At 45.7% G+C, this 11,729-nt stretch overlaps 1 protein-coding gene across 1 annotated transcript in view; it reads left to right on the forward strand.

Annotated features, from left to right (window-relative positions):
* The window catches only part of LOC307122716 (hydroperoxide isomerase ALOXE3-like), a 35,068-nt gene extending 23,712 nt beyond the window's left edge, over positions 1–11,356 (forward strand). Inside the window, exons 11-14 of the mRNA XM_079810892.1 lie at positions 438–559; positions 2,144–2,244; positions 2,753–2,923; positions 10,054–11,356. Coding sequence (XP_079667018.1) covers positions 438–559; positions 2,144–2,244; positions 2,753–2,923; positions 10,054–10,233 — 574 coding nt within the window. The 3' untranslated portion in view covers positions 10,234–11,356. The remainder of the gene's footprint in view (positions 1–437; positions 560–2,143; positions 2,245–2,752; positions 2,924–10,053) is intronic.
* The last annotated feature ends 373 nt before the right edge of the window (positions 11,357–11,729 follow it).

Raw genomic sequence — 11,729 nt, forward strand, 5'->3', positions numbered from 1 at the left:
GAAAAAAGACTTCTGTTTTCATTTGTACATCCAAACACTGAGAAACTGCCAGCGTTCACTCGTTCACAAGCAATGATGCAATGATCTCTCGACGAGCGTTTGCATGGGCGTGCCAGATTCTCTGGGCGGAGGAAAGGGAGGAAACCGTGCCTGCTTGGACGTCACACCAGGAGACTTCAGGATTGGCTAGTCTGGCCTGTCATTTTCTCAAAGGCAGAGAAAGACAGCCACAACTCGGTTTTACACCGATCAACATTTCTATCCACTTGGGGACAATATTCAGGCTAGGGGAACTCATATTAATGTTGAAAAACCTCATAAAATGAAAATTTCATGCCATGGGACCTTTAAGGAATAAATGCAAAACAAATCTACAAAAAAAGTAAAGCTGTAAATATGTAAACCTGAGAAACATCTGACTGTGAGTTTGGTTACAGGTTTGTTGCAGCTTTCTTGTCAAACTACTATAAACAAGATGATCACGTGCAGAAGGACACAGAGCTACAGCGTTGGATCAGTGAGATCTTCACCAATGGCTTCCTGGCAAGAGATGACTCAGGTCTGTTATCAGTCCGTTATCGACACTGTTGCAGTTGCAGCAAGTGTGATTTCTGGTGGAATAAGAATGCGTCTAGACCAATCAGTTTACATTTCAAAAGGAATTGTTGCCATATCAGGACATTTAAACAGGTTTTCATTCTTTTTTTGTGTTCAGCTCAGTATTGCACCTATTAGCATAGGATATACACTGATCAGGCATACAAATATAACCACTGACAGGTAAAGTGAATAACACTGATGATCTCTTCATCACAGCTCCTGTTAGTGGGTGGGATATATTAGGCAGAAAGTGAACATTTTGTCCTCACAGTTGATGTTTTAGAAGCAGGAAAAATGGGCAAGCGTAAGGATTTGAGCGAGTTTGACTAGGGCCAAATTGTGATGGCTTGACGACTGGGTCAGAGCATCTCCAAAACTGCAGCTCTTGTGGGGTGTTCCCGGTCTGCAGTGGTCAGTCTCTATCAAAAGTGCTCCAAGGAAGGAACAGTGGAGAACCGGCCACAGGGTCATGGGCGGCCAAGGCTCATTGATGCATGTGGGGAGCGAAGGCTGGCGGTGTGGTCCGATCAAACAGACGGGCTACTGGAGCTCAAACTGCTCAAGACGTTAATGCTGGTTCTGATAGAAAGGTGTCAGAATACACAGAGCATCTCAGTTTGTTGCGTGTTTTACATCACGTGGATTGCCGGGTGCGTGTATGTGGCTTACCTGGGGAACACATGGCACCAGGTGCACTATGGGAAGAAGACCTACCTAAGCATTATTGAGCCTTTCATGGAAACAGTATTCCCTGGTGGCTGTGGCTGTGGCTCTTTCAGCAGATAATGCGCAGCCACAAAGCACAAATGTTTCAGGAATGTTTTGAGGAGCACAACAATGAGTTTGATAGGGGTGTAACAATACACCTATGCCACGGTTCGGTTCATGTCACGGTTCGGTTCGGATCGGTTTGCTGTGGAGTCTTTAGGGGTAGTGTGTGTGTGTGTGTGTGTGTGTGTGTGTGTGTGTGTGTGTGTGTGTGTGTGTGTGTGTGTGTGTGTGTGTGTGTGTGTGTGTGTGTGTGTGTGTGTGTGCATGTGGAAACATCCTAAACTGAGTTCTTCACAGAAACAGCCTTCCTGTAACATACTGCTCTGAGACGCGAAGGTTGAGGATCCAAATGCAGCTTTAATGAAAGGGTAATCCAAAGTCGTAGTCCATAAAACAGGCAAAAGGTCATACACATGCAAGCAGTCCAAACAGGCAAACAAGACAGGAGAGATAGGCAAAAGGGTAATCCATGGAACAGGTAAGTAATCCAAAACCAGAGACAAGAAACCAGGGAAAACGCTCAGAAATGAAGTTATACAACAAACAAGACTTCGCAATGAATGACTGAGATAACTAGGCTTATATAGGGTGAGGTGAACAGGTTAATGAGACACAGGTGGATGTAATCAGGGATGATGAGTCCAGGCAAAGGATTATGGGAGATGTAGTCTGAGATAGTATGGCAATACTGTAGTCCGGGGTGGAGTACCCTCTGGTGGTAAATCACAGGCACTTTCACTGGTGATCATGACACTTTCATTCTTCTTCCCAGGAATACCATCATCTTTTCAGACATTGGAAGAGCTTATCAAGTTTGTTACCATGGTGATCTTCACTGGATCAGCCCAACATGCCGCTGTAAACAATGGACAGGTCAGTTAGTACAAGTCAATTCACTTCCAATCACACAGGGCCATTAAAACTGCAGTCCGCAATCCTAATCTCTCACACTTTTTCTCAAATCCAGCGAATTCCTTCACACATTCCTCTAGCTGTCCGTTCAGTGCCTGAGCCCAAAATCCCTCTGTTGTCCTGGCTCTGTGAATGGGAAAAAATATAGTGGTTTGGACCAAGCCATAAATGATCCCAGCCAATCTCTTTTCAGGAGCATGAAGGGGAGGGGTTTCTTTTGATTGACTTTTGAGCTCAAATATCAGCAACCTTTCACAAAACCGAAATGCGGACTCTGCATTTAACTGTTGTATGTTATTAACATGACCTCAAGAAGCTTTAACCCTCTAGAGCAAGTAGACCACAACAACAGGAAAAACCCGTCCATATCCACTTTCCATGGCTTCAGTGATGTTAATTATGTGCTCTTATGATTCTTTGTGAATATTTGGCTTACATGTCACATTTTTCACCGATTCTTTCCCCCCAGTATGACTTTGGCGGCTGGATGCCTAACTTCCCCTCTGCCCTCAATAAGCCCCCTCCCAAGGAGAAAGGCCAGACCACTGAGGACACGATCCTGGAGACCCTACCGGATATGGGCACGACGGTGAATATAATGTCAACCCTGAAACTGCTGACCAATGACTCTGCAGACTATGTGAGTTTGTACATCATCAGGGCACACACGTGAAAAGACTGCAATTCACTTTTACTGTGAACAATCTGTGTGTGTGTGTGTGTGTGTGTGTGTGTGTGTGTGTGTGTGTGTGTGTGTGTGAGACAATGGCTTACTGTTACATTACATAGGACATTTAGCAAACTGTAAGCATAGTGTTGCAATTGCTCTTACTCAATATTAATGTGCTGTCATACTTTGGGCCAGATTTACTAACAGCTTGCGCCAGAGCAAACCCTCTTTTGGTGTTAAACTACTGTCAGGATTTACTAAAGACACGCAGTGATAAATTAAATAAAAAAAAAATAAATAAACAGGGGTTCAAAATCCTTCATTCATGACTTCATGGATGAACAACATCTTTATTAAAACATGAACTAAGATTAGTACTTTATCATGAATTATTATGGTTTATTGCGTGTGATCATGATGTTTTCTTTGTTCACAGAAACATTGGTCTTTACTATCCATGAATAAAGCTACAGTTATGCTACATGAATTATAATGAATTCATGCATGTAAGACTACATGAGTTATTAAAGGAATGTACAAAATCCACATTATTTCATGCATGCACTGGCTAGACCAGGATATCAATTAATCATAGAACTAATGTTTTTCATTAATCATGATCTCTCAGTTATTAAGCATGTTCATGTCTTCTTCATAGTCAATGGACATACAATGGACATGATATAATGCGGATTTTCGTGTATTCCTTTAATAATTCACAAGTTCACACTTACATTAAATTAAATAGAGTAAAGGTTATGTGTATTTGGCTCTGAGCTCTGAATTTTGGGCCGAACCCAGAGTATTAATTAGGTTAATTATCTGAATGTTCTCCTCCTGAACTTTGTTTGTAAAACATAATTTCAACAAGTAGTCTTACATGCATGAACAAAGAAAACATCACAATCATATGTAATAAACCATAATTCATGATAAAGTACTCATCTTAGTTAATGTTTAATATCTCATAATCCATGTACCCTAGTATAAATCTACTGTGCCCCAGTATAATCTCAAGCTTGAATCTTAACATTTTATTATATTTGTCAATGTATTTAGATTGATAATCCCGAAATGGATCTATATGCAATGTAGTAACCCAATCAACTCAATACAATGCAGATTGTTACAAAGCAGCTTCACAGTGTTAAACAGGAAAATAATGCAACAGAATTTGATTCGGCTGTACAGTAACTCAAATTTATTTGAAATTTATTTACTTATTGTCCCCAACTGAGCAAGCCAAGCCAGAGGCGACAGCGGCAAGGAAACCAAAACTCCATCAGGAGCATAATGGAGAAAAATAAACCTTGGGAGAAACCAGGCTCAGTCAGGGTGCCAGTTCACCTCTGGCCATCATGCCATGTCGGTGAGGCAATTATTAGATAAGAATATTCAAAAGATCGGAGTCATCACGCTGGACACGGGTGATTTTGATTTCTAACTTCAATAGGTGTGTTGCATTCCCTTATGTATTCCCCAGTTCCCCTTCGAGGGAACTCGAACTGCGTCATTGTGACGGCACTGTGGGGAATGCCCCTAGTGTAAAGCGTCTGAAAAATGAATGGAATCAGCCCAATCCTGATTGGTGTTGCGTCATGACGTAGTATGTGACGGCATACCAGGAAGATACAAAAGGACGTCTGAACACAACAGAGATAGCTTTCTGTTCTTCAGCATTAGCGCTCTGTGTTTGTTGGTCATATTTAGTGTTGTTTGTCTACCATCTATTTCTACGTTATGGCGAGCGAGCATTTCAGGTTGTGTGTTGCTCTGTGTCCTCGCTACATTACGGGCGCGGACACAACTCTGTGTGCAGTGTCTCGGTGAGCAGCATGCCCGGGCCGCTCTTGAGGGAGCGGCCTGTGGTGATTGTGAAAGGCTGCCGCTGAGAGTGCTGCGCTCGTGGCTGGCTGTCTTTGAGGAGACCGGCCAGCCCCGTGAGCCTCTGGGCCTGCGTCTGTTGAGGAAGAGCGGCGCCGTAGATCGTGGGGCTCACAGATGGATCTGTCGAGGGGATTCAGGACTGCTGAGGCACCTTCCTCATCCTCCTCCGACGATTCCGATATCCTCCCGCCCCGGGTGGAAGCCCGCGCTGCGGCTTCTTCCCACGGGGGCGGAGGATCCGGTTCTCAGGCTGTCCGACTCTGAGGAGTCGAACGCTATGGGAATCGAGGCCGGTGATGTGGCGCCTTCGCCACTCCACACACCCGCAATGGAGGAGCACGTGGAGGTTATAACCCACGCCGTGGCCAAGCTTAATTTAGATTGGCCACAGCTAATAGTGGACATCCAGCCACCATCTAAGCTGGATGAACGCTTTTTCAGGCGTCGGGTTCAGCCTCCACGTCGGGGCCTTCCCTTCTTTCCTGATTTGCACAACGGGTTGTGTAAATCATGGGAAAGACCCTTCTCAGCCCGCTTATCAAATCCCCCAGTGCTGGACTTTGCGAACGTGCTGGGGGTGGCTGAGTCGGGTTATGCAGCATTGCCGCGGGTGGAAGAGGCGATCGCGGGCCACCTCTCACCTGGGGCCGCTGCATCATTGAAGGCTCCGACGCTGCCCACTAAACCTTGCCGCGATACCTCCAGGTTGTTCAGCAGGGCTTTTAGTGCGGTGGGTCACGCTGCTGGTTGCCTGCACACCATGGCGGTTCGAGAGACATCTGTGGCTCAACCTGTCGGGGATCAGGGAGAGGGAGAAACACTTTCTCCTTGATGCCCCGATCTCGCCTTCTGGCCTCTTCGGCGGTGTGGTTGATACCGTCGTCGAGAGGTTTCAGGAGGCGAGGAAGCAGTCGGCCGCCTTCCAGAAGTTCATCCTTCGCCGCCCTGGCTCCTCGGCGAAGGCTGCTCCGAGTGGGCAGCCCGGTCCGTCATCCGGCTCCACGCACCGCGAGGTGCAAAAGCAGAGTGTCGCCTCCCGCACCCCTCCTGAGGGAGCTTGGCAAAGGAGGCGTCACGCTCGCAAGAAGCCTTCTCAGCCGAAGGGCGACATTCAGGCCAAGAAGACTTCCAAGCGATCCTAACTTCGGCAAGATCGCTGAGAGCCGTCCCCCACAGGGTGGAACGATCGAGGTTGAATCGATTCCCTGCGCATGTGCGCTGCTCCAGCTGCCTCTATTAAGACCTGCGGCGGTCCAGCATTCGCGTGCGCCCGCCAAAACTCTTCCCCAACTTCACCTTGACGGTCACCTTCAGGGGGTTGGGGAGGAGGCTCGGTTAACACCCAAGACTGGCCTCGAGAGGCTAGTTTCCTTAGTAGATTATCTTGGCGCATGGTCATGCCTTCCGGGAATATTTGCGTGGGCCCTGCATACTATAGAACGGGGTTACAGGCTGCAGTTCGGTTTCCCTCCCCCGATGGAACAGGAAGTATGCTCCCTGCTGGTCAAGGAGGCTATAGAACGTATCCCTCCGCCAGACAGGGAGTCCGGCTTCTACAGCCGGTACTTCATAGTTCCCAAGAAGGATGGTGGGTTGCGTCCAATAATAGATCTCAGGTATCTGAACCGGTCTGTGAGGAGATACAGGTTCAGGATGCTCACAATTCCAGCCATCGTGAGTCAGATCCAGTTCGAGGACTGGTTCGTCACGATAGATCTGAAGGACGCATACTTCCATATCTCCATCCTTCCATCTCACAGGAAGTTCCTGAGGCTCGCTTTCGGGGGCGAAGCGTACCAATATCGGGTTCTTCCCTTCGGCCTAGCTCGATCCCCTCGCACCTTCACGAAGTGTATGGATGCAGCACTGGCTCCATTGAGACTCCAGGGCATCCATATACTCAACTATATCGACGACTGGCTCATTCTGGCCCAGTCGCGCGAAATGGCTGTTCGACATCGAGATGTCATTCTGGCTCACAGTAGGTGCTTGGGGCTGAGACTCAACACGAAGAAGAGCGTGTTGACGCCTTCCCAGAGAAGCACGTTCCTGGGGATTGTATGGGACTCGACAATGATGCGGGCACAATTGTCCCCCGTGCGCGTCGAGTCCATACTGGCGATGGTCTCGAGAGTGAAGCTGGGCTGCAGCCTCACTGTAATGCACTTTTACACTCAGAAGTTGCTGGGGCACATGGCGGCAGCGTCCAATGTGATACCTTTTGGCCTGCTGCACATGAGACCCCTACAGTGGTGGCTGAAAACCAAGGGGTTTTCCCCCAGAGGGAATCCGTTCCGTATGATCAGGGTAACGCGCAGATGCCTTCGTTCCCTAGTCATATGGAAGAAACCTTGGTTTCTGTCCCAGTGGCCAGTGTTGGGAGCGTCCTGTTGCCGGAAATCCGTTTCAACAGACGCCTCCCTCATTGGTTGGGGCGCGGTCATGGACGGCCGCTTTGCGAGGGGCCCGTGGGAGGGCCGTCATTCCTCCTGGCACATAAACTGCCTGGCGATGATGGCGGTCTACAAGGCTCTGAGGAGCTTTTTCCCGGACCTCCGCGGTCACCATGTCCTGGTACGAACAGACAACACAGCTGTCGTATCGTACCTCAATTGTCAGGGGGGTCTGAAGTCGCGCCCTTTGTGCAAACTGGCACATCACATCCTCCTGTGGTCCCAAGGGAAACTGTTGTCAATCAGGGCAATGTATGTCCTGGGTAGGGATGAAACGGTATGGAAATTTCACATCATGATTATAGTGACCCAAATTATCACGGTTATCAATATTATCACGGTTTTGTTTAAATGAGATGAAAGTGTTCAAAAAGAACAGATGCACACACTTAAAACATTTAAACAAGTTTTATATTTGAAAATCAACAAACAACAAATAAATCAAGCAGCTCTGTGCACTTTTTTAAGCTAGATTCTGTGGGATATCCTTCCTTATAATGGCCGTCGTCAATAGCAACGCATATATAATAATAATTTGGTGTAAATATAATCACTAATATTATCTCTGTAAATATATTCTCAAGCAATATTCATATCAGTGTTCAGCAATGATGCATTTAAATCTACCATATTTTGTGTAAGAGCCCAAACAGTATCCTAGTGAAATAATGCATATCCATATTTCCATATGATTTGACAGATTATTTTAAATATCAAAATGTGTGCATCATACCTGACACCTAGATGAATACTTTACAGTCAGATTTATGCCTGTCATTCTCTTCAAATGCTTTTGAAGTTAGAAACGTGTATAACGTTACAAATGTTGTATGTAACTTTAGAGACGGTCCCTAAATTCGCCAACTTTATGCCAGTCATATCAGATGTGCTGTGGTTCTGCTGTGTTTGTTTGAAACTATTTTCGCTGCTGAAATAGAACAAAAACAGTCAACCACTGTATGATGAATGAATCTCCTGCATACATCGCATGTTTATCTCCGCTTTGAGTGCATTTTTCAGCGAGCGAGAGCGGCGCGCTCTGAACAAAACTCCGGCTAATCTGAACGCCTCTGATTATGAGACATTGCATTCATAAACTCAATAGAAACACGTGTGAGTGGTTATAATGCGCAACGTAGTTTTGGTTTTGAGGACAAAGTCCACTTGCCTTGCGTTTGTAGTTTTGAAGTGTTCACCCTATTACAGTCTATTACAGCGACAGTCCAAAATCAGGGAGCAGACATCCTGTCGAGGCAGGGGCTGAGGCCCGGGGAGTGGTGGCTCCACCCAGAGGTGGTGGAGGCCATGTGCAAGAGGTCTCCTGTCTCAGGCGGGGGGGCACAATATTTCACCCCCGGCCGGAAATTTGGAACCTCTGGGTCTGGCCCCTGAGGGGGTCAGGTACCTAGAGGCCGGCCTGCCGGCAGATGTGATTGAGACCTTACTCAGTTCCAGGGCTCTGTCTACAAGGAGACTGTACAGCCTCAAGTGGAATGTGTTTGCCACTTGGTGCAGGGAGCATGAGGTGGACCCAGTTAACTGCCCAGTGACTTCAGTGCTGGAGTTCCTCCAAAATCGCTTCTCTGCGGGTCTTACCCCGTCCACACTCAAGGTGAACGTGGCTTCCATTGGGACTTTCCACACTCCTGTGAGCGATGGGCAAAATGGGTAGTCACCATTTTGTTGTACGGTTCCTCCGTGGGGCTCGGAGGATGAGGCCCGTGTATCGTTCCAGAGTTCCAACTTGGGATCTGGCAGTGGTACTTGAAGGTTTGGCTGAGGCCCCCTTTGAGCTACTGGAGTCGGCTGAGGCAAAGAACCTGACCTTTAAGGTGGCTTTTCTCCTTGCTATCACTTCTCTGAGGAGAGTGGGGGACCTCCAGGCCTTGGCGGTAACGCCGACTTGCCTTGAGTTCGCCCCTGGCGGAGTTAAGGCCATCTTACATCCTAAGCCGGGTTATGTGCCCAAGGTGCCATCTAGTGTGACCAGGTCATTGGTTCTTCAGGCATTCCATCCTCCACCTCAAGTGACGGCGGAAGAAGGGAGACTTCACCTGCTCTGCCCAGTCAGAGCTCTTAAAATATATTTGGCGAAGTCTGCGCAGTGGAGGAAATCAGAACAGCTATTAGTGTGCTTTGGTTCACCCAAGAAAGGGCTGCCTGCTTCCACTCAGACAATTAGCAACTGGATTGTCCAGGCAATAGCCACGGCTTATCAGGTGCGCAATTTGCCTTCACCTATGGCTGTGAGGGCTCATTCCACCAGAGGCATGGCCTCTTCGGTGGCTCTCCTTTCTGGAGTCCCTATGTAGGATATCTGCGAGGCAGCTGGGTGTGCTACCCCACACACTTTTATATGATTTTATAGCTTGCATCTCCCTACGACGCCCAGCGCTAGGGTGCTCCAGTCCTAGTTTTGCCTGGTCTCCAACTTCACACTAGGTGCAGGCGTAACCCTCGGTGTGGCCTAGTGGGTACTCGTTCCCCAAATTCGTCGTTCCGACGCAGTGCTCGTTCCCTTTCTCAGGGAACAAGGGTTATAGACATAACCCGAGCCGTTTTCTTTTAGAATATACAGCTCTGAAAAAAATTAAGAGACCACTTAACATTGATTTCTGTCCTTCGGATGAGACATTAAAACCGAGGTCAAACTAAATTTGCTGTTTAGTAAATCTGGCCCGTAGTGTGTTAAACATTATTATAAACATGTTTATTATCAACGTGTTATTTATGATTACTATCTTTTTGTCCTGTTTGTAGTACCCTCTGGGAGATTTCCCAGAAAACCTGTTTGATGAAGACGCTCCTTTAAAGCTCATTGAAGATTTCCAAAAGAATCTGAGCAAGTTGTCAGATCGCATCGAGAAGCGGAACAAGAAGTTGGAGCTTCCCTACACCTACCTGAACCCCAAAAATGTGGGCAACAGTGTATCCATTTGAAAGGATACAGTAGTCCTTCTTAATGTGTTTGTCTTTCTATTAATAACTTTGTCAATAAAAGTAAGACCAAAGTAAAAATAACTCCAAGTGAGATCACGGATATTGGCTTTCAGGGAAAATAAGATTAATAATGTGAACGCAAGGCTTGATGTGTGTTTGTAGATTATTATTCAATATTACTCTGTATTAGCATTCATAATCATTTATAATCGTTGTATGCTTGAATGTGTGTGTAAGGATCACGTGTCAGAGACAGGGAGAGTTATATGAACATGGAAATTGTCAAGTTGGCTCTAAATGGCCAACGAGTAAATTTGAATTCCTCTGATAAATTCCAGGAAACAAGATCTTTCCTAAATGATTTGAATAGAACAACAAAAGTGGCAGATAAAACTGAAATGTTTATGGACGATCTTTTAGTTGAACATCTCAAGAAGGAAAGAAAGCAGAGAAGAAAGAGAAAAGGAGGACGAAAGCAGCACGCAAGGAGTGACCCTCCCAGTGGAGGGCAGATGATAAGAGTCATCAGACAAATGGAGAAGTTGAATAAAAAGTTAACGAATTACATTAGAAGGTTTATGTTGGAAAGTCTATTTGAAAGTGCCAATTATGAAATGTTCAATTTGCAAGAAAAGTTTGAATTTCTTGAAATATAGTGGAATTCAAACTTGCCTTGCAATAAAGTTTGCATTTTAGATGTGAGTGTGGTTTTCTTGTTTTCTTGTTTAGAAGTGTTAATGAGCTAAACATGTTTTCTTGAACAAGTTTTACTATTTGCTGATTTCTGCTACAATAAGAGTAGGCCTTGAGCCTTCAAGTGTCCACTGCAAAGAAAGACAAAAGAAATGTGTGTTTGCTTGTTGCAGAAGTTGTGGTAGCCTTGGACAAATATTATGATTGCTTGAGTCCAAGGCGAGTAGCTTACTATATGATGATGACTTCTTAAGGCTGTGCCCCAGGATATGTCCGAGTATAAAAAGCTTTGTTCATTGTTTTTTGGGGGTGCGCTTCAGGTGAAGACTTAAACATTATGTTATTTTTGCCTTTTGAATTATTGTCTTTGTATTATTCTGAAACTTCTTTAAGTAAAAACGGAAACCATTCTGTGGTTATTCTTATAAACATTTCAGTCTCTGAGTGATTTTTTTTCATGTTTATTGGTTGTAGTTTAGATATTTCTAACCTGCCCAGTGCACTCAAACTCAGATTGAGCTGGTTTAAGGACAACACCTGACATCTTTAACCAGAGAACAATTTATGACTGATGTTATAGGTTATGGGGATGTTAAGGATGTTTTAAGATGGTATACAGTTGTATAATAGATGGTTACAGTGGTATAAAAAAAATACAACAAAAATGTGTGTGTGCAGTGTAAGTTTCAGTGCATATGTTGACTCAACAATTCACTACTGGGTTCATTTTTGATGGTCGAGTATTCTGTAAAGTTAAAGTCCACTGGAGGCAAGTTGAAGTGATGAACCCCAAGTGCAGTTTA

Source organism: Gobio gobio, assembly GCF_949357685.1.
Source record: "Gobio gobio genome assembly, chromosome: 2".
Lineage (NCBI taxonomy): Eukaryota > Metazoa > Chordata > Actinopteri > Cypriniformes > Gobionidae > Gobio > Gobio gobio.